The sequence below is a fragment of the Gopherus evgoodei genome, chromosome 24 (genome assembly GCF_007399415.2).
Source record: "Gopherus evgoodei ecotype Sinaloan lineage chromosome 24, rGopEvg1_v1.p, whole genome shotgun sequence".
Lineage (NCBI taxonomy): Eukaryota > Metazoa > Chordata > Testudines > Testudinidae > Gopherus > Gopherus evgoodei.
In genome coordinates this window covers 1,302,077-1,325,234 of record NC_044345.1, presented here as the reverse complement: position 1 = coordinate 1,325,234, position 23,158 = coordinate 1,302,077, and the positions used below count along the sequence as shown (strand labels likewise).

The 23,158-nt window shown below is 55.0% G+C and overlaps 1 protein-coding gene across 3 annotated transcripts in view; it reads right to left on the bottom strand.

The window, feature by feature from the left end:
* The window catches only part of KCNN3 (potassium calcium-activated channel subfamily N member 3), a 71,843-nt gene that overhangs the window by 25,980 nt on the left and 22,705 nt on the right, over nt 1-23,158 (bottom strand). For 2 of the 3 annotated variants that reach the window (XM_030541972.1, XM_030541973.1), the window contains exon 3: nt 9,105-9,523. In XM_030541972.1, the coding sequence (XP_030397832.1) occupies nt 9,105-9,523 (419 nt within the window). Of the gene's footprint in view, nt 1-6,570; nt 6,978-9,104; nt 9,524-23,158 lie in introns of those variants that run through there. The other variant, XM_030541969.1, reaches the window with a different exon arrangement.

Sequence of the window (23,158 nt, the reverse complement as noted above, 5' to 3'; positions counted from 1 at the left end):
CTCACTGTGCTTCAGCCAGAACCCCTGTGCCGAGCAGGCGTGGTGTACAAAGCATACTGATGGGTTGCTAAGCAACGCAAAGCCTTTTGAAAAACCACAAGCCACCCCTGGCAACTCGGGGGGGGGGGGGGTTGGGAGGCAGCAGAGGAAGGAGCAGGGAAGAAAAGGGAAGCAGCAGCCAGGAGGAGAAGAGAGAGCAGAGGGCTGTGAAATGCAGAAGGACAGGGAGGATGAATGGAGCTGGGGGAAAGCGACCAAGGGACACAGCATCCCATGTGCCATGCATGTCGGGGTCCCCAGGTCACAGGTGCCCATAGCTTCAAAACCACCCGAATTAGCACCTGATGGGCCCTGAGTGCAGCCTCACCAGAGGGCATGGAGCTCGGACTCCCGTGTTGAGTCCTAAAAGCAAGGAGCGAGTCTGCCAGCGCAGCCTCAGCAGCACGAGGCAGTGGTGACAGACGCACACGACGATCCGGTTCCCCCACCCCCACCCCTAGTCACGCTCTCTGTGTGGAGCTCTGCACTGGCTGACACTCCCTGTATTGCAGCTGCCTCTAACGTAGCCACCAGCTCTCCTGGCCGTTATGCCTGGGCAGCACTAGTACAACATATCAAGTCATTATTCTGTGTCCTAACTGCCCCCTGCCCAGCAGAGTGTGGGTAGAGGGTTAGGGAGATTGTTGGGGGCTGCTTGCTCTGCCATCCTGTTTCCTGGCCCAATTCCATCCCCGTTAATTGCATTTTGACACCTGCCTTTTCAACTGGATACAAAGTTATTCTGTAATTCCTGTCTTAAATGGTCGTGTAGCATTGCTACTTCTTGATGGATTCTGTGGGCCATCCTAGAGATGGCTGCATTCCGGTCTCGGTGGCACAATCCCTGTGTCTCGCAGACCTCGCCCAGCTGGGAGGCGTAAGGATGCATTCGTTCATGGTTGCTGTTCGGCCGAGGATATTGCTGTAGTGGTATGGATCATTACCATGGCTGTGATCTGGAGTAGGGTGCTTGCTAACTTGTACAGTGGCTATTTTTTAGTATCAATGCTTATTTATTTACATTTCATTTTCCAGATCAATCCCACGGGGGACAGGAACTCAGTCAGGAGAGCCCAGGGACCTTGCCAGACCATTTAAATCCCCCAAATACAGAACCCATAAACCACACTGTCATAGCACTGTCGGATAACCATACCCATAACTGCAGCATAGAAAAGCTTGTGCAGTCAGGGCGTGTGGCACCAGCCCTCTTCCATACGACTTAAAGCAATCTGAGTTCCCCTTTAACAGGCCCCGGCAACCTAGACCAGGCAGTCATAGTTCTCTGCAGTGATTGGGCGCCCAGTCCAGGCACCTGGAAAGCAGAGTGAAAGGTCTCTTGCTCTCAGTGCCTTCATCTCCCATAACTTCCCGCCCGAGTCCCAGGAGAGATCCCGAAGATTCCCCTACTCAGGCAGGGATACTGGCAGCACAGGCCACGCAGCTATGGGGCCAGGCCAAAACCTGAGTGGTGCTGCGATCCCGTGCACAGGAAGCAGTGCCAGGGGGGTCAGGCAGCTGGGGGGAAGGCACCTGAGAGGGGGAGAAGAGGGTCAGGTGTCCCCCACTTCAAAGCAGAGGCTGCAGAGAGCCATTGAAAGGACTAGTGACAGTCCCTGCAGTCCCTGGCACAGGGACTCCCAGGTACAGCTGATTTTACCATCTTCATGGCAGGATGGGCTGCTTCAGGCACGAGCCTGCGTGTCAGGAGCTGTGGGTTCAGTTCCTGCATGATCTGGGGCAAATCACGTAATCCCTCTGTGCTGCCATCTGTAAACGGAGAGAACAATCCTTCCTTTCTGCGTAGAGAGCATGCACAAGCCATCAGGATGGGGCAGCGCCATAGACTGACCTGGGTCACTTGGTAAGCTGGGCTTATGTGAACAACACACATTTTAACGTAATCAGATGCCAGGTGTACATCTGGGGATGCTGGTGCACTTCTGAGCTGGAGGACTATGTCCTGGAAAGTTGTAGGGGTCATGGCAGATAACCAACTGAACCTGAGCTCGCAGTGCACTGCTGGCTGAGCGAGTCACTGCGATAGAGATGTGTAAACAGAAATACTGAACTGGAACAGGACCATGTCTAGGGCATCAGTGAGACCATTCCTGGAATCCTGGGGGCAGTTCCAGTGTCCATACTTCAAAACGCATGTTGAAAAATTGGAAGGGGTTTATAAAGAGCTACAAGAATAATTCCGGGCCTGGAAAAACCTGCCTTACAGTGAGAGACTTCGGAAGCTCAGTCTGTCTAGTTTAACCAAGAGAAGATTAAGTGTTGATTTGACCATGGTCTTTAAGTACCTACACGGGGTGAAAAAACAGACTAGTAAATTATTGCTCTTTAATCTAGCAAGGCAGAATGGAATCCTGTGGAGCTGTAGCTAGACAAATTCAAACTAGAAATAAGGTGCAAGTTTTTAAACAGGGAGGGGAACATTGGAACAACTTTCTTAGGAATCTGGTGGATTCTCTCACTTGAAATCTTTCAGTCAGGTTTGGCTGTCTTACTAAAAGGACTGCTGTAGCTCACTCAGAAATGATGGCCTGGACACAGGAATTAGGAGAAGCTTAGACAAATACCTGTTAGAGATGGTCTAGATAATACCTAGTCCTGCCATGAGTGCAGGGGACTGGACTAGATGCCCTCTGTCAATGTTAGACTCAGGACTCACAGTTTGTCAGACCACTCTGTTTTATTAGCACTGCGCTCTGCTAATAATACCCAGATGTGAGCACCATGAAAGACACAAACTATCTTATTTAAACAGATAAAAGGGCGAGAACTTAACAAGAAAACCAAAGGAAGCAGAATCTGATAAGTTTACCTGGGCTAGCCATGCATATCTTATTTCCTTACTAACTAGTACCAATCTTCTGTTAATGTTTCACCATGAGCACCCTTGTTTATGCCTAATGTTTCTTTTCCGGGCACCTGTATTTCAACATTTCTTATTTCTGCTTAAAGGTACATACAACATTTCTTTAATCCATTCTTATTTTTAGAATATAATTCATTCTACTTTCACACCTCTCAAGGTCCCTTTCAGCCCTACGATTCTATGATTACTGGGTGAAATTGCAGATCACTATAGCCCCTTTTGGCCTTGAAGATCTAAGACTCTGAGCCGCAGCTGTTCATGCCGTACACTCTGTCCCTCGCTATGGTTCGTACAGGCCCTAGCACAAGACAGTTATCGTTGCTTGGGGAGCAACAGCATAAGCCCAGGTTGCAAGAGAGTTTGAATGACCTTGAGCATAAGGTCTGTAGGACAGCGCCCAGCATGGGGGTGGATGGACATTCCTTGATCGGGGTCTCTAAACACAGCTCTAATATCAATATTAGCCTCCTGTTTTCACCCCTCTGATTTGCCAGTAACTCCATTTGGCCTGAAGCTCAAACTCCCCCAGCAGATTGCTCCTGTCAAACTGAGCCTGTGGGCTGGCGACCCTCCAAGACAGAAACTGGGCGTGAGGCAGGTGGCTATTGGGGCTTTTTGCACCTCTGGTGGCAGCAAACCTGCAGGAAGCTGATTCAGTGCTGCAAAGCAGATGGCCTGGCTTACTCGACCCAGCTTTGCAGCACATTCTTCTATTGAGAGTGGCTCAGTTCAGACTCCCAGGATGTGATGTGATAGCACTGAACAAAGTGCTAACTCCAACAAGACATCAAAGGTCAAGCTGCGTTTTCAGGCCCTAGCTAGGCCCCAGCAGCACAAAGGGGATTTCACCAGGGCCAAGGATTGGGTCCTCCATGACTCCCCTAGGTGGTTACGTCTGTGCTCACCTCTGGCCCCCACTGGCAGAGAAAACCCTGGCGTGCCGTCTGTACAGGCCAGGTGAAAGGAAGAACGTGGTTTCCTGGTGTTCTACAGCCATTGCTGGGCGTAGCTGCTCCCACTCTGCCAGCGATATGCATGAGCACAGCTCTAAGAGGAGTTTGGTTTGGTTGGTAGCAGGTTCCAGGAATCCAGACTGAGGCTTCCCTTTCCCAGTGCACCCGCCCCCTGGGGTGACAGTGACCCAGGGCCCAGCCAGTGAAGTGAATCTGGGCAGGCCTGTCTGCCCTAGGAAACTCCATCTTTCCTTGCATAGCAGTAGCAGCGGCTAACCCAAGGCGGGGCTGGGCAGGCAGGGACAGCACCGTCTGTGCATAGCAGTGCAAAGCACGAGCTGTTGATCTGCTGACTCCACACTGACACTGGCTGGAAGCGAGGAGGCCACAGCTACCCAAGCACAACGTGCGGAAGATGGAATCTGCCCAGCCGGGGAAGAGGCAGTGAAGAGGTGCAGCTGGAAGGTGTCGCCTGTCTCCCCCTCAGCAAGTTGGAGAACTGAGTAGCTTTGGCAGGTGCTTTGAGCTACTGAAGCGGTGCTGCAAGCGCTCTTCCCGCGGGGCTCCAGGAGAGAGCAGCACTTGCCTCCCTGTCCAGTTCCCACTGGGGAGACCCCGGCTGCCTGCACTGCGCAGAGGTGAATGGCAGCTCTGGCACCGCCTTCGTCTGCACCAGCCCTTTGGAAAGGTGATAATCCTGGTGCACAAATGACTAGGTTCTGGTGGCGGACTGGCCTGTGTTGGACAGCCAGCTGTGACAGTACTTTGCCCACTATGGGGTCTTTCGTCTAAGGCTTCACCTGCAAGTACTGATTAGACCTCGCAATGCGAGGTAGGGCAGGGCCACACGAGGACCCGGCTGCCTACCCTGGGGTGCACAGCAGCACAGGGAGTGGAGGGCCCTCGGCCAAGTGGTGACCAGCCATGGGGAATATCCTTGAGGGCTTACAGGTGGGGAGCTTAGTCTGGTTCCTTACGTCAGGGCTGGGCTGGTCCTGGTGCCATGTCCCCGGCTGTGTCTCTGGGAGTTAGGAGAGGATTTTGTGACACAGCCTCCATTTATGGGACCAGAACTGAGCCAGTGGGAGAGATGCGAATGCTACGGAGGGGGCTCTCTGCTGCCCAAACAGGCTGTGCTGCTCCTCCGAGCAATGACCAGCTTGCAAGGGCGAAGGCTGGGCAGCGAGAAGGTGCTTCCCAAGGAAGAGAGAGATGAATCTAGAGAAAAGAGAAGGGAGGGAGAGACCCAAAGATCCAAGGGAAGGAAGGGGGGGAGTGGAGAAGCAGCTCTGGGGTGGTTTGAGCAGGCAGACGGGAGTCAGTGCAGAGGCCTGCATGCAGGTGGCCTGCGAGTCCTCAGAGCGCATCTCCTGACCCTTCATTGGCAGCCCTGATCCTCCCCCCGCAGACTGACTGCCCTGCTCTCCTGCTCCATGATTTCCCCAGCACACCTGGGCCAGATAGCTCATCTCAGAGGGAAGGGAGCAGGCCCCAGGCTCCCAATAGCACTTCTAGCCCTGCCAGCCAGAGATAGTGTTATTGTTAGGCAATGGCAGGTGCAGGACAAACATGCAAACAAGGCCGCTGAGAGTCCTTCTGATCAATTAGCTACTCTGGCTTCCTAGTGCTTTTATCGCTGCTCTGCATTCAACAGCCCCTGGCCCCCAGCAGGGCAGAGCCAGGGCCATGCACCACTGTGATGGAGTACGGACTGTCTGTGTGGGGGATGAGAGAGCAGGGGGTGACTTTAGGTGAGGGACAGGTGCTCAGCCTGTAACCTGAGCTAGGCAGGGGGGAGGGGTGTCAGCACCTTTGCCCAGGAAGCTGGACAGAGGAAGGGGCCGGCTGGAGGGAGCTGGGTTAGTTCAGCTTTGGTTTTGGGCTGGGTTGTTGCAATTCAGGGAATCCCAAGCTGGGGACTAAGTTTCCTGAACCCTAGAAGGGCTCGATTGAGGGGTCCTGGTTGTGCCTCCAAGCTCTGCTGTATCCTTCGTTCCTGTTGTCCAATAAACTTTCTGTTTTACTGGCTGGCTGAGAGGCACTGTGAGGCCCAGGAAGAGGGGTGCAGGACCGGACTCCCCCATAGACTCAGCAGGCTGAGGATTGCCAGTGTTTGAGCCTCTGGCCTACCCTATTCCCTCCCTGTCTGTCTGCCCATCCATCAGGTACTGCCACGGGTGCCTTAACATCGTGCTGGAGTATCTTGCAGTACCTGTGCTCCCTATGCCCCCTGCTCTTCTCTCCCTGAGGAAGGGGCCGTTTGGCCCAGCACCTGGCGCTGCGGGGTCCCGATCTGACGGGCTCCTGGCAATGCAGCTAACCCATAACCGTTGCCTCTCCCTCCACACAGCTAGAGCTCACCATTGTCTTGGTTACTCAGCAGTCCTCTCTCTGGCCTTGACAAATGCATTCTGCCCTGCTCGTTTTCCTAGCGGGTCCCTCCCCCCATGTCACTTCGCTCTCACACCCCACGCAAGCCAAGCGGCTGGTTTTTGCTTCCCAGGCCCTTCCCTCCTCTCCCCACCTGTCTGTCCTCTCTCATTCACTACGGAGCTTTGGAAACTCACCCTGATTGGCCCATAACACCAGCCCCCAGTGTCCGCTTGTTACTTTTTCAAACAAGCCACTTTGTACTTTCTCCTGCGCTGCCCCTCCCGTGTGGGAGGAAACCCCCAGAGCCACTTCTGCACCCACCTTCCAGTCCCGCTGCCAAACGCTCCTTTGCCGTGATGCTGCTGGCATGCAGAGGCCATGCCTGGCAGGCTGACCAGCACTGTCTCACTGTTCACTTGTAGTCCCATCTGCCTGGCTCTGTCCCTCTGCTGTCTTGTGGCTTATACGTGGGTCGGGAGTGGCAGGGACTGTCTTTTTGTTCTGCGTTGTCCAGCTCCTAGCGCCATGGGGATCTGGCCCTGGACCAGGGCTCCCACAGTAACAATACAGCAGAAGCGGGCTGCCCCTTCCAGAAAAGGTTTTCAGATGACAAGAGGCTGTGGAGGGAGGCTGAGGAGTGGCTGGGAAATGGCCTCCCAGCTGAACGGCAGGCAGGGGCACTGCCAGTGAGTTTTGCATGTCCGCAGTCAGTGCCACGCAGCCAGTCTTAAAGAGCCGCCTGCAGGGAACTTTTCTCTCCACCATCTTACAAACATGTCCCATGCGCCCAGCTGTGCCCATCTGCCTGCTCCCTGCTGGCCTCACTGCTTCCCCTTTCTGTCCGTCACTCAGTCAGTTTTCTAGGGCTCCCTTAGTTGCTGAGGGCCCTCAGGCAGCAGCCCTGCCTCAGTTGCCCTACTTGTAGAGGCACGAAGCTGTGCAAGTCTTGACAGTCTTGATCAATGGTAAAGCCTCTGCCCCCTGACACCCCTTCTGTCACTGCTTGGACGGACAGGGTGCTAACAGGAGAGCAGAGGGGTATGAATTGGCAGCAAGGACAAAACGGGTTCAAAGACAGCACTAGAGAGCAGGGCACCAGCAGAGCCAGCTTATGTGCCTGGAGTCAAGGAAGAATCAGCAGCTCGATCCGTTATCCGTGCCCACAAAGTGCTCAGTGCCTAACTGCTGCTTGGCAAGCTGTGGCACTGTGGGTGTCTGACTCACCCGGGGACAGCCTGCTGCTGTCAGACCAAGCCTCTGGGAAAGCCGCTGAGCTCAGCCCCACGTGCTAATTCCCACTTGGAAGGGTTTAATTAGGAACCTGCTTGGACACATCTTTGCCAAGCTGGGGGAGGCTGGGGAAATGCCAGGCGTGCCCTGCAGGATGCCAGCAGCTGTCAGTCCCACCTCCCATGTCATGACTAATATGATCCAGCTGTCAAGCCACGTCTCTGTTCTGGCCCCAGAACAACACAGAATGCATTCGTGACCCCATAACCTTCCCTCTGCCTGCAGGCAGCCTGGCGGGGTTGTGAGAATGAAAAGCCCAGAAGGAGACGTATCCCTGCACCCCACCCCCGCAGGCTGGGAGTACACTCGCTGCCCCGCATTCACACCTCGTACGGGGCTGTCTCCACAGCAACCTGGACAGACGTGCACAAGTCCCAGCGAGATGCTCGCCCAGAGCTGCCGTGTAACTGTGTTGTCATGACAGTTGCTCTCAGCGAAGCGAGAGCCAGAGCCCGGGGCTTGGCAAGTTATTTGTCACCTTCTATGTTTCCAGCAGCTTTCCCTGCACTATTTCACAGGAGATTGCGCCTGGCAGAATGGGGCTGGGCCCAGGCCGTCTGAGCCCTCCCAGCAGAGTCACTCCAGCTGCCCGCACCTCTCCCCCGGATACAGTTTAGGACACTGGGGACATTCTCTCCTTGTAGCACTTGTGTGACTCGGTGGATAGGCTCTGCCCATTGTCAAACCCTGACTGGGAGGGGCCAACTAGCAGGGGTCTGTCATCCTGTCAAGGACTGCAGGGGAGCCTGGCATGGCAGAATGGGGCTGCTGGTGAGAACGGAGAGGCCTGGGAGCGCTGCATCCACACAGCCTCCCCGGGAGAGGAGCGCAGAAGCCTGGCAAGGCGGCCCTCCGCTGGGTACCTACAGAAACCTGGGTTTCCATTTTCAGGCAGCCACTTATTAATTTCCACTGGCCTGGCCTGTGCCCGCTGACCAGTGTACCTGGACCCCACGATCCTGGGGCCGCGGGCGGTGTTGGGTAGCCAGCTGGCCATGCTTGCACAGCACCACACCCACATCCCCTGGGTTTGTTCACATGGCACCAAGGACACCCGCAAAGCACTCACACACACACAAAATCCTTGGCTCCTGCATCCTGCTCCCTGGGTATGTCTACACTGAAGAGAAACCCGTGGCAGTGAGTCCCAGAGCCCGGGTCAGCTGACTCAGGCTCATGCTACAGGGCTAACCTTAGCAGTGGAGACTCTCCCCCCTGGCCAGGCGTCAGCCCGAGTAGGAACAGCACCCCGCAGTGAAAACCCAGTCAGCTGACACAGGCCCTGTGACTTGCTGCCCTGGGTTTTGTTTGTGCAGTGCAGGTGTACCCTAGAGGCTCTAGGGGTGCCTGCCTTAGGGAGGGAGAGTTCTGCATGGAGCCCACATCATCGATTCAGCCCTTCATCTCTGGGGGGCCTTGGGATTGCTGAGCCCCTCTCCAGGGCTCTAGACAGCTGTGGGAAGTTGGGAAGGGTTCCATCTCCTCCCCTTCCTGCCCTGTGCAGAGAGCGTGCATGCCACTCACTGCTCCAAGGAGAAAGCTGGTTAATCCCACCTCTGGCTTACCTCTCGCAGACACGGACCGTCCAAGCGGCGATGATCCACAGGGAGATGCTGAAGACCAGCAGCACGGTGCCGGGGCAGATGGTCATGAGAGTCTTCATGACGAAGCGAGTGTTGAAGTTGATTTTGTTGAGCGCCCCGATGCTGCGTGACGAGGCGTCAGTGAAGAGCTTGCTGTGCAGCAGCATGACCCGAGCAATCAGGTACAGGCGGAGGAACATGGGGATGGAGAGGATGATGTCCACATCGGCCTCTGCCCGCGAGGGTGCGTAGGAGAAGGCCAGACGTGCTGTCCAGAAAAATTTGTACTCTCCAGGGATAGGGTGTATAGCACAAACCAGCATCTCCAGGCTGATATAAAGGATGCGCTCATAAGTCATTGCTATCCGCCAGTCATCGGCGCCATTGTCAATCACGAAGAGCTAGTGGGACGGAAGGCACATGATTAGAGACAGTACCCAGTTAGCGACACCCTGCCTTCCTTCCCATGGCCTACCCTGCAGGGCTCGGCCCCTGGGAACGGACACCATGGGAAGAGCGTGAGGGAATTCACACTGGCTACGGTACAGGGTCCAGAACCCAAACATGAGCTCTGGGCCCTGCCCCAAAGTGCCCACAGTCCAAAGAGCAGGAGGGGAAACAGGGGAGGCAGTTTGCCCAATGGCAGCAGTAGGAACAGGACCCAGGTGTCCTGACACTATGGTCAGAGCTCGAGCTGCCCCTTTTAGGCACAGTCTTTCTTGGCTTGACTTGTAGCAGCTGCCCCCATGAAGCCCCAGGACTCCCATTCTAATCTTCTCACTGACACCAACCCCCTGCTTATGCTCACTCAGGCAGGCAGTGCCGTGGGAATCATGTAAGTGACAGCAGCACAGATGGGCAGGATCTGGCCTGTAGCTTTTCACCTCCATCCTTGGGCACCTGTGGCACGCAAAGGTAACGTGCTCACTTAGCCCTGTCTGACTGGAGCAACGCGTGCTGGAGCCGGCTGAGCAGCCTGCGAGCAGAGCTCAGCAGCAGGGTCCCTGCAGTTAATAACACAGGCTGGAAGGAGGGTCTGTAGGGAACCGGCTGAATTGCTGCACTCCGGCATGGGACAGCGTTTGTCAACTTCAGAGCAAGTTCAAGGTCAGGTTTCTCCGTGGAGCCCACAGACTGGAACCTGTTTTAGACGAAGTTATTTATTCCAGGAACAGAACACTCTGGGGAAAAGCTTTCCCGCTCCTGCTCTCGTCCCTGCATTTCTCTCTATCACACGTTCACACAGGCACACTGGGCGGGGGGGGGGGGGGGAGACAGTTCTTCAGCTGCTTTAAAAACTAAACAGAGGGAGTGGAGACTCCACACCAGGGTGGTAGAAAGGCCTGTCTACACTAGCACAGAGCTCAACCCAACAGCGCGAGCCAGCTGTCCGAGAAAATTTGCGTGCAGAGCCACCCCCAGGCCCAGCCCTGCTGGCCGTACTGCCTTAGAACAAGGCTTTCAGCGTAGGCCATGTGCAAGACAGCCCCCTGGAGAGGGGGCCAGCAGCCCCAAAGCACTTAGGTGAGCTGCATGCCAGGGCCAGACCTTTGCAGGCTGCTTTGGGGGGATCCCGTCTGGCAGGGCCTGGCCTGGGAATGGGTGATGGCCACCTGCTGGGCACCGGTAAGGGGCTCAGTTAGTTTGGAGGCAGGGAGTGGCTCATGCAGCTTTTCAGCTTGCTCCATTTGGGGAGCGACAGCCCATCTGTGCATGTAGCATGATGGGACTCGGATAGCAGCAGTCCTAGTGGATGCTGCAGCAGGAACCACTGGATAAAAGCTCTGGGGATTAGCAGGGGCCAACCCAGGAAGAAATGGAGATTGTGGTCTGCGTCCTGCACGTTTGGCTTGTAAACGCAGGGACAGAGCGCTGTACCCGGAGTGCAGGGCCCACCTCACTGGTTTCAGGGCCCTTCTCCCCCCAGCCCCCTTGCACTGGACGCTGGGCGTAGCAGGAGCCCTGCACTGATGATCTCCAGGCAGGAGGGGAAACAGAATGCCAGGGAGGGCAGGTGACTCACGCAGGGCTACCCAGCAGGTCAGTGGCAGAGCCAGGAACAGAAGTCAGGTCTCCTGGGTGCACAGCAGAGCTTGCAGGGGGCCCAGGGCCAACCCAGGGCTGCAGAGCTCAGGTGGCCCCAGTGCTCTCAGTCAGCCTAGCTGCGTCAGCCAAGGAAATGCCTGAACGGCCTTACACCGAGCGTGAGGAGGGGCTTTGTCCAGTCCCCTTTGCTCTCAGGGGCCCCCCCTCCCAGTGAATTTGTTGCTCACACTGTGCCTTAGAATGACCCAGCCCCCAGTACAGAACCTACCATCACCCTCACCCGCTGAGCACTGCACTGTCAATTAACATGACTGAATGGCTCCTTAAAGACCCCCTTGCTCTTAATCGCTGATGGACGGGAAAATCAGAGCAACACAACGGGGCAGCCAGCTTTTCAACAGCAACATTAAACACCCAGACACCCTGCTGTCAGGAAAGAGCCCATCCGGTTCCCATGGCAGCAGCAGGTTCATCCTGGGCCAAGCAGTAAGGAAGGATGGGCTAAGGAAGCAGGGTCTCCTTGGCTTTGAGGGTCAGGCTGGCTTGCGCTGGGGACACCGCACTGGAAAGCACCAGGCCTGGCTCCTGCAAACCCTTGTTTATCTGCATAGCTCTTGCTCCCATGGGGGTTGTGAGCCCTGGGCCCCCAGGCTGCGTATGCGGGGCTCCGATGGGGCAGTGCATTATTGCATTAATTAAGCACTGACCATCACTCAGCTCCATGAGACACGCAGAGGGAGAGTTGGTCTCTGCTCCACAGAGCTTACACTCAAACATCTTCAGCTCCTTTTTGCTAAGTAACAGCCCAGTTCTGCCCCCATCACTGCCTGGCTCAGCAGAGCTTTGGAGAGATGCTACAGCAGGAGTCCTAGGCATGATAGCAGGCTGGCTGCTCGCTGGGTCTCAGGGGGCAACATCCAAGGGGTTCCCAGACTGCTAGAGCGAGGGCAGCAGCAGCACAGAGATGGCTCCAGGCTCAGACACAGGTCAACCAAGCAGGAATCTCCTCCAACCACTGACCCCTAGACCGGAGAATGTACCAGAGACTAAACCTGCATAGGGCTGGGGGGGCAGGTGGGGACTCCTCCTCAGGCTTTTCCATCCCTGGTTTGTGATTCCTAGCAGCTCTGTGGGAGACACGGGCACACCAACCGCCGTTAGTCACTGACAAACAGCTCTCTAGCGTGGAGAATTAGGCTTGCCAGAGCCTCAGACTGGAGTCATGTTCATTGAGGCGTCATCCCCTCCCCTTTCACTTTAGTCACACCGATGTTACAGCACTGGAGGGTGGGGTGGGGTGGGGTGGGGCGCTGAGCTCAGGGACCCGGTACGGTTGTCCCTCCTTTCCCCCACTCTCACCAGCCACATAAGTAATTAGAGCCCCTGCAATACTTGCAGTCTAAATAAAGACACGGTCAGAGGGGAGCAGGGAAAAGACTGTCCTAGGTCCTGCAGCAGGCAGCTCCAAGACCAGATCTCAGGCCTCCTGGCCACTGGATTCCTTTGAGCAGATCCCGGAAGATACTGGCTCCCATGCGAGGAGGACCCCCATCTTATTTCCCCACTTGCCCAGCCAGGGGCAGCACCTTACACCTGCTCTGAGCAGCTCTGCCTGGGGCTGGGTGTGAGCATCCTTCTTGGGTGAACAAAGCCACAGGCAGACTCACCCAGCTACTTGGTCTCTTTTCCCTGGTCTGTTTGGAAAGCTCCCCAGCCTGGAGCTGCTTTGTTTAAGCAATTGTTTATAAAAATGCTCCAAGCTGCCAGGACGATGCTCAGGGGTGTGAGCAGCTGACAGCCCATTCCTTCCTGCAAAGGGTATTACAAATAAACAAGCAAAGGAAATAGCCCAGAAGCTGTTTGCCTCCTTGTGCAGGAAAGGGGGGACGCTTTCATGTTTGTTTGTTGTAACCTTACCCCCCCAGCAGGGAAGTGAAAAGGAGGTGTGTGTGTGTGTGTGTGTTTTAAAGCTTCTGCCTTTGTAAAGTTCTCTCCAGCATGCACGCTGGGAGTGCACCATTGCCACCAGGGTTTCCATGGAAACCACATCCAAAGTCCAGCCATATCCAATTAGGCTGCCCTAGGCTTGCCGGCAGGGAAAGGCTCGAGCGCACTCACCCCAGTGGCTAGGAAACAATGATGCAGCTGGAGAAAGCAGCAAGAAAGCCAGGGGAAGGAGACACTCTGTTAAGCAGCACGGCCTGCACCCATCGGTGTGGGAGAAGTTCCAGTTAGGGCAGCTCTGGCATTTGCTGCCACTTCAGGCATTGCCCTCTTACAGCTGGGATCTGAGTGCACCTCAGCGTGTCACAGGACTGCAGGCCTGGCTCCTGTGGGACTTCTCCTTAGTGCTCAGGGAAGGGCTGTTGAGAGGGGCCTGATCCGAGCTCCACTTAGGCCCTTGACTTCACTCTCAGGGATATGGAGCCATAGGCCTGGGCAGCTGCACACGTCCTTGCGAGCTGATGTTGCAGTGCACATGTCTGCGTAAAGCTGGGACTTTCAGCACAATGATAGCTGTAGTACACCCCATCCGGGCTGTCTGGCTCTTTCAGAGCCCGGCTCCCCTGGGACCTTCCTGCATGCTGCCCTCCATCTCGGCCAGGGCACAAGCAGTTCCTCTTGGGCAGCCTGGAGCCAGCTCCAGAGTCTCTGATCCTCAGAGTGTTTTGCACCTACATCAGTCACAGCCAAGCCCTTTCCGAAAGCCAGCCTTGCCACGTACCGGCTTGCCTTCCGCACAGCACAGAGCAGGCTGAGCCTGGGAGGAAGAAATGAAGCTTGCTCAACAGGCAGCAGGAACCACCTTTAGAGCAGACACAATTCACTTGCTGAGGGGCTGGATCCTGCTCGGTTAAAGTCAAGGGGAGCTGTGGCGAACTGGGAATGTTCTTCATGTTTTCTCTGAATACTGTGTTGGTGCCTCAGTGTCCCCGATGCAGTTCTTAAGTATCTAGGTGGTGGGATAAGGGTGTGTGATTGCTGCAGAGCAAAGGGCCAGTGCACCTAAATGCCTGGCACTCTGTCTCCTAGCAACTGATGGCCTGGGCCCCTCCTCTGCAAAGGTGCCAGCTGAAGGTGTTGGAGACAAAGCGGTCAGGTGATCTCCTGGCCTGGGAAAGGGGCTGAGCAGAGAGGAGGGGCTGGAGAGGGTTGTTAGTCTGGAGCTGGCTGGGGATGAGGAGTGAGGGCAGACGTGGGGGTCTGGCTCACTGTCCCCCAGAACGGACCCAGCCAAGGGGTCCCGTTCTCTGTACCTACAAGCTCTGTTTTAGACTGTGTTCCTGTCATCGAATAAACTCTGTGTTATTGGCTGGCTGAGAGTCACGTCTGACTGCAAAGTGGGGGTGCAGGACCCTGTAGCTTCCCCAGGATCCCACTGGCGGGCTCACTGTGGGCAGCACACAGAGGAGCAGAGGATGCTGAATGCTCCAAGGAGAGACGCAGGAGGTGAAGAGGTGTGAGCTTCTTGCCCTGGAGACAGTCTGCTCCAAGGGAGAGGAGGCTCCCGAAAGTCCTGACTGGCTTGGTGGGGAGCAGTTCCAGAGCATCTCCCGATAGAAGCAGAATAGGGCCTATAGGTCTTATGTGCAGTGGGGATCGGTCCTGATTTCAGCCATCCATGGCCACACCCATACAAGCCCCTAGTGCAGAGTTAACTGCTATTAGCCTTGATTTGGTAGGTGCAAGCTACCCTGGTTTCAAGCAGGGTTCGTCTCCACTGCTGCCCTCAGCAGAGAGTTTGCCAGTCTGTGGTGGTGCAGCTGTACGTTGGGCCAGTCCGCATGTGGCCCAGGCCTTCGAGAATGCACACGCTGCTTTAGGCGCTCCCAGTTCTGCAAAACCCTCCAGCAGACACAATTTTGAATACAAGAGGGCACCTCTGAATCTGCTCCCCTGTTCCTAGTTAGCTCTCTGGCTTAGTCTGCTGGGGGAGGCAAAGCAGGATGGGTTCAAAGGCACACGGTGTCATAAACAGATAGTAGGAGTTAATAGAACAGAAGTACTTTATATCTCTTTTGCCTGTAAAGGGTTAACAAGATCAGGGAGCCTGGCTGTCACCTGGCCAGAGGACCAATCAGGGGACAGGATACTTTCAAATCTTGAGAGGGAAGTTTGTGTGTGTGCTGTCAGTTTTTGGTTGTTGTTCACTCTGGGGGCTCAGAGGGACCAGATGTGCAACCAGGTTTCTCTCCAACCTCTCCGATACAGGCTCTTATAAGGTCAGAATAGTGAGAACTAGGTAGATAAGGCAAGTTAGGCTTATGGTTGTTTTCTTTATTTGCAAATGTGTATTTGGCTGAAAAGATTTTAATTTGTACTTGTATACTTAGGCTGGGAGGGTATTCCCAGTGTCTACAGCTGAAAGACCCTGTACCTATTCCACTTTAAATTTACAAAGATAATTTTTACTGTTTTTCTTTCTTAAATTAAAAGCTTTTCTTGTTTAAGAACCTGATTGTTTTTTTTTTTTTATTATTCTGGTGAGACCCCAGGGGACGCGGTCTGGCTCCACCAGGGAACTGGTGGGGAGAAAGGAGGGAAGGGGGAGAGAGGTTAATTTTCTCTCTGTGTTAGGATTACTTTCTCTCTCAGGGAGAGTCTGGGAGGAGGAGAGAGAAGGAGGGGGAAAGGTGCATTTTCCTCTCTGCTTAAGATTCAAGGAGTTTGAATCACAGTGATCTTCCAGGGTAACCCAGGGAGGGGAAGCCTGGGAGAGGCAACAGTGGGGGAAAGGGTTTACTCTCCTTGTGGTAAGATCCAGAGGGACTGGGTCTTGGGGGTCCCCGGGTAAGGTTTTGGGGGGACCAGAGTGTACCAGGCACTGGAATTCCTGGTTGGTGGCAGTGCTACAGGTTCTAAGCTGGTAATTGAGCTTAGAGGAAATCATGCTGGTACCCCATCTTTTGGACGCTAAGGTTCAGGGTGGGGATTATACCATGACACAAGGGCAGTTTGGCATCCAACTCCCTTTGGAAGCTGGGCAGCTCTCCCCCACGTGCGCCGTTGAAAATCTCCTCCTGACGTTCTCACCTACAGGTCATGGAAGACGGAGGTGCGCTGTGGGGTCACTGACAGTGATGTTGGCCATGTGACTACAATGCAACACATACACACACCCCGGTTTATATACATGCCAACTCCTGATGCATCCTGCAGCAGCAGGATGAGAAATCCATTTGCGGTTGCCAAGCGAGTGCTAATTAATGAGACACAGAGGCAGAAAATGGGAGAGGATTCCGTTTTCCTTTCCCGTGCCTGGCCACAAACCAAAGAAAAGAGCCATGCTTAAGGCAAGTTCTCCTTCCGCTAATAGTGGGGACGCGGCTCCCACCCCAGCCAAGCCTCCAGCAATTGCTTCCAACCAGCCTCCCAGTTACTATCCGCTATCATTAGAGCTGAGTTAAAACCCAGTGACAAAGGCTAGAGTGCACAGTTGGACTCCAGCCATACGTGCGGTCTTGATCCTTCCAGAGAGCCTGGGCAGTGGAGAAGGGCCCTCTCGGTCTGCCTATTTCCACCCCATGCCCTTCCTCGTGGTGCCTGGAACAGGATCTGCATTGTGTCTGTGGCTCTGAGTTCTCACACCTTGCTCATCAGCAAGGCGCTGGGAATAAAGAGAGGCTGGGGGTACTATCCCACAGCACCCCTAGCCTCAGCCAGTCCACCACCAAGCCACAGCCTTACAGGAGTGCTACCAAGGCAGGCACTATTCCTAACTGCCTAGGAGCCAAGGATGTTCTGGGGGGAGCTGCCAGCTCTCCCTGGAGTTAGCTTGCCTAACACTTTCCAGTATAAAAGATTCTTTTGTCCTTTTCTTTGAGAAGCTGTAACATTTCTGTTGTTTGCAGCAAGCCTTTGAAATGGGGCAGGGACAAAGCCTTGACACTGGCACCCTGCCTTTTGCTAGTGCCAGGCAATTCCATTCAGCTTGGCCTGAGCTATAAACTCTTTACAAAGTCACCATTACCATTCTCTCACTTGTGATCCGCAGGCAACATTGGCAGCTTGCCAGAATAACACTGACCACCAACGCTCTGGGCTCAGGCCACAGCCAGAACAGCAACAGCACCTGCTGCACTTGGAACCCAGGGTGAAAGGAAGTTTGGGCAAGTCCCCTCTGCGCTCTCTGTCTCAGTTTCCCAATCTGTAAAATGGGTTACCCATCTCCTGGGGAGCCAGGATGCTTACATGGTTAATGTGCATCCAAAATAGGGAGAGGGGAAATTATTGTGTTTGCTCCAAGCTTTAGTAATCATTTTAGGAGCACCTCAGTTGGCCTTGGCCAATGCCTGCTCCTTGGGGAGCACAGAGCCCACACTGGATAAGAGAGGCTCGGCCCTGCCACTTATGTATTATACACATCCCACCCTACATTGGCAGGGGGAGGGACAGGGGCCCTGCTGTTCTCTCCCCCCAAACGCCTCTGTTACAGGCCAGGTTCTGGGTCAGCTGGCAGCCCATTCTGCTCAAGAACTGATGGCTCAGCCCTTAAGAGTGAGGTAATTGGTTCATTAGCCTGCAAGCCATTAGCTGAGAGTGAGAAAGCCCAGTCCCTGGAGGAGAGGAGAGGCTCTTGCATTTGCTCTTGGAAATCAGTGCACATCTGCTTCCTGCACTGGGCATCCCTGCATGGGGGCTGAGGGAGGGAGCAGCAGACAAGTTTCACTACATCTGACGTAATAAAGTCAGACAGAACACGACCACTGGCAGATTGGCAGCTCCACACAGCCTGCCAGCCAGGATTCTCTGATGACACTGGCTCAAGAGATGCAGCATCAGTCCCCTCCATTCAGTGCAAGTTCTTCCACAGCACTGGCTTGAATTAGGAAAAGAAATGGGTCCCTGCCCAGTCGGTTTTCAGACCCCACAACAGAGAAGGGACGTGGCTGTATCCCAGTCCTCAGCCAACCTGTGTCCATGCCCTGGAGTTTGCTTGGCTGAGGCCTGGCTCAGCCCCTCCTTCCGTTGGAAAGGTGCACCCCCACAATGAACCGCTGGCCCAGCCCGCAGAACGTTCAGCACATCCTGATCATTTTACCGGAGGTAGCTGGAGGGGGAGCAGCTTCATGTGACTAAACAGAACAAGCAGTTATGGACAACCTACTCTCCCCAGCAGCTGCCTTCAGCCTCAAAGCTGTTGCCCCCCGACCCTTCTGTTCTGGTCTAAAAGAAGAAGTCCAACAACAGAGTGATATTGTCCTCTTATCTGCACCCCCAGGTCTGCATTGAGAGCAGTGAGGTCACGCTGATGGCAAGGGAGGAGGCAGAGATGGTCTCACACCAGCTCTGTGCAGGATCTGGCCCACTTGGCTGGAGCCTCTCGCTGTTACTGGAACGTAAGTAACACTTATCAGCCTCTCCTAAGGCGAGACCAGGTTCCCTTGTCTGCAAAGGTCACAGGCACCAGGCCAACTCTCCTTCTGACGAAAGGAGGGATTCCAAGGGATCCAAACCTCAAGGGAGTCAGGACGGGGCCCTGGGGAAGGTGCAGTTCCTCAGGAAGCAACCTGCAGCAACCCTCATCTGCTCCACCCGCTTTCAGCCCCTGGTGAGCAACAGGCTCGGTCAGGCACAGGAGACAGGGAGGGAAACGCTCATGCCTTGGCCTCACCTGTCCTTTTCCTCATGCCAGTGGTGGTGGCTGGAGACGCTGGCTGTTCAGGAAGCCACTCATCCTCATTTTGTTAACTTCGTAGGAGCGGAGCAGCAAACGGCCCTGAAACCAGAGGCCCAAGTACTCCCAAGTTCCCTAATGTGTCTCTGAAACTACCCCATCCACGCCTGCGGGCAGCTCAGCTACAGGGCTAGAGGAAGGGCTCAGAGTCTTTCTCCAAGAATAATCATGTGTCCTCATTCATCTCCTCCCATTAGGTGTTCATTCAGGCTTAAGCTCCCCTTCCTCCCCCAGCTGTTTCCACCCCAAACCTGACTTAAAGGGTACAAGGAAAATTCAGCCTCAGGCTCTGGCTGCAGTGTGCCGCCGGGATTCTGGGTGAGTGGGAGTGCACCACCCTGGGCTCCTGCAGTTAGCATCCAGCTGCTAGGCCCTTCCTGGAGGTGGCTGTCAGTGGTGCTGAACCAAGCTGCATGGCCTGAGCTGGGCTCCCCTAGCCCCGTTACACAAGCTGACAGGGTGGGGGCTCAACTCAATCCCCAGCTTCTCAAGAGAGAGGGAGCACTTGGTCCTGTGTCTGGCTGTGGGTGCAGACAGGCCAAGCCCGTGGCACTGGCAGAGCTGAGCCCCAGGCCAGATAAGGCCTGAGAGTGTAGCTGTGCTGCCCACACCCAGCTAGAGCCTCCATGGCAGGCAGGGTGCAACAGACCCATCAGGGCCAGGCAAGCGCTCAGCAGTCACACACGCTCAGCCCATCCAGGGGCTGCATGTGCACCGAGGCCTCGTCAGGGCTATAGGAACTGGCCCATCCCTAAGATGCTGGATGTGGCACAGGCAGGTCTCCTAGATGGAGTAGCTCAGTATAACCATCTAAGCCAATGAAGTTGGCTTACACTTGCTGAAAATCTGGCCCAGACACTCCCGCTAGGTTTGAAGACATCCTCGCTGGGAACTCGAGCTAAGCCCACGCAGCTCAGCCACTGACTGATTCTGGGTTTATCTAGCAGGACCTGCCCCACGCACGGTTACGGGCTGACAGTTCTGTGCTCCTCCGCCCAGTGAGAGCCCATCTCGTCTCCAAGGGGAATAGTATTGTGCAGTCAGCACCCAGTAGGACACTAGTGTCAGTCTGTGATGTGGAGCAGGAACGTCTCAGCAACACCCCCACCCCCATTCTTGTTTTAGCTGGGCCTTGGTGCTTTCCACTGTCCAGTTCCACCAGGGTCGGGTGCTTCCTTCCCTCTCATTTCCCAGAGTGCAAGCGCTTCCTCCCCCCGAAGGGCCTTGTCTTTGCTGACAGCTCACAGACACAGACAAATGAGGCTCCCTCCCCAAGCAATCACACACTGGAGGCGCATATGCCGCTATGCAGCTGGATAGGAATAGCTCAATCCAAACCGGCCAGGCTAGGGGAGTGCTATAATATATCGTGCCCGGCCTCACACACGCAAACCAACTGACAAACAGCTGGGGCTGGAAGGGGGGCAGCCCATTCAGCACCATTCCACTAGAGTGCAGCTCCCAGTCGTCTCTCCCACCCTGCTGGGGGCACTGCCCCCTGGGCAGAGAAGGGGAAGGGCAAGGGTGGCTTAACCCCAGGCTCCTGGCAGGATCTGCTGTCCCCAGGCTATCCAATCCCCTCAGGTGTAGTATCTGCATTACCCCTGTCACTAGGCTGTAGCTGAGCTCAGGGCTGTATGCGCATACAGCGAGACACTCTGCCCTAGGACCTCAGTGTGAATACACAACCCAGAGGGTAAGAGAAGGGAAATGTGATGGCGCCATTCTACAGCTGGGAGATCAAGGACCAGGCCAGGTTAAGACACGGATGTGCACAGTGGGTTGAACGTTGCAGCCTAAGGGCCTGGTTCAAGGTGACAGGGCTGCACCAGAGCCAGGAGCTGAACTCAGCTCTGCCCGCTCCAGGCTAGTGCCGCATTCACAAGCCCGTTCTCTTTCCCCTTGGGCTGCCATGCCAGCGGCCTCGTAGCATCAGAGAGGATAAGGACTTGTAGATCAACTAGTCTGACCTCCTGCATAAGCCACTTACAGATGTTTGCTAACTGTGCATTATCCCAAACAGCCTGGATGGCCAACAAATCCTCCAGCCCTGTCCCACTTCAGCTGAGCTGGAAATGCCCTGCTGGGAGCTAGGGGGCCTGACCTGCACCCGTGAAGGGGTTAACGTTACTCATCCTGGAGGCAGGAGAAAGGACCAAACTGACTCCTGGAGCAGGGAGAGGAGAGGTGCTTACTAAAATAAAGAGGCAGCTGAACATACAGTTTACCACAGGTCACGGCCTCAAAGCAAAATAAGAGGGTATTATTCATACAGCAAAACCATTGCAGAAAAGAGGGGAGCTGATGGGAGTGAGAAAGCTGAGTATGGGAGGAAACAGGCATGGAGAGAAAATAATGTAGGTATGGAGGGAGTCCCTCCAGCTGGTGGGGTGGAGGGGCAGTTGGGGATGCATTTTGTCTCAGACAGTCCAGGATTGAGTCCTCTTTGCTGATGCCTTCTGTAAAAAGCATTATGTGCAAATCAACATAAATTACAATGAATGAAAACAACAGGGTGTGTACCAAGCTGGTGGTGTTTGCACAAGAGGCCCCACCCAATTGGCAGGTGCCGGGCAAGGGTTAAGTGAGGTTTGCTGATTCCCTGATGCAGGGGGAGGTGACAAGAAAAGATGTGGGAGTAGTGCATTAAAGGAAAAGGGGTGGGGAATCTATGGGGTGGGCTGGGCAGTCCAGAGGGAGGATCTTCAGGAGCATCCAGGCCGCAGGAAAAGATCTGAGCTGAGCTTTACGGTACGATTCAGTTTTTTACTAGTGACTAACTGCCAGGAAGAGTGTTGTTTTGGACCCTACACAATGTCCTGATTTTGTTTCAGAGCCAAGGGGTGAGGTACCGATTCACATCATCATCCCACAGATTTGTAATTTCCAAACCAAGATCTTTAAGATTTGTGACCCACCCTGGGCAGGCCGAGCAGGGATCCTGGGCCCTTCCGAGATGATCGTATGCCCCTATAGGAAGAGCTGCTAGATGGAGATATGACGAGAGGCACGTTCCAGACAAATGACCTTAAACAGCAAGAAAAACAGGGGCCCTTGGATTAGAATCCAAAGGAAGCTTTTGGGAGGAACATTGCTCCTGTAACTCCATGTGCCAGTGGCATTTGCATTAATTTCCTTAAGCTGTTGCCACAACTCCCTCATGGTCCACTCTGCTAGGGCAATGTCCTTTGTACCCTTGCAGCACTGAGAACTTCTTACCATGTTCTGGGCGCTGGCATCTCCTGAGGGGTGCACCTCAGGCCAGCACACCCAGGGAGCCAGCTGCAAAGCACTGATTGAGTGGCACTTGCTGCCCATCAAACTCACTCTGTGCTGAAATGCACGAAGCAGGATCCGAAGAGGCCCCAGCAGCTGTAGGGGCTGCAGACGCAGTTATCAGTGTCCACAGCGAAAGGCAAGGCTGAGTGCCTTGGGAGGTCTGGACAGCTGGGCCCAGGTACGAGTGTCAGTTGAGTGTAAGCAAATGAGTAGGAACGTGCAGCCCACGGATGTGGAGTGCAGGCAAACTGGAGTCTGTGAACGCAGCCTGAGCTCCTGTCTTGGGCCAGGCGGCAAAGCTGCGGACCGAGGACCACAGAGAACCAATGCCCAAGGCAGAGGGGTGGCAGTTATCCAGCCTGCTTGCACGACCTCTCCCAGAGAGCCTCCACTGGCCAGGTCTGGTGGACCAGCAGTGCTTTGGCAGGGCTCAGGGCTAGGTTGGCAGGAGCTCAGCACTCACCCCTGGGGCCTGGCTTTCAGAGCAGCTCGGTGCTCGGCTCTCTGGGCCCCAGCCTCACACAGGGCCTGGGCCTGCTCCTGCGCCCACTGAACTCACTGGCAAAGCTGCTGGTGGTTGCAATGGGAGCAGGTCAGTGTCTGTTGTCCCACAGATTGTGAGTGAACATACAGCTCACATGGGGGTGGCGAGAGAATCTCTCCCTACAGGACGACTGATGGCTGGGCTTCACGCGGCCAGATAGGGACAGACTCCCTTTCAGAGCCCGGCTCCAGCACAACATCCCATGCCAAGCAGAAGCAGCCATCAGACTCACCCAGGCTCAGGGCTGCTGTCACTCAGTGGAAGAGAACTGCTGCCTGGGCAGGGCGGTCCCATAAATCACCCAGGTACTTCATAAAGCTAGACCCCATGAGAAATGAAACCAGGAGCCCGGGCAGCTGCTCTTTATCTGGTTTTCTTGCCAGCTGAGCCTATAAATCCTTGGGAGGAAAATGTCTCGGCCTTGTCCCTCCTGCGTCAGGTCAAGGCAATGCTGGGATTCCGCTGCAGATGCTAGGGAGAGCGAGAAAT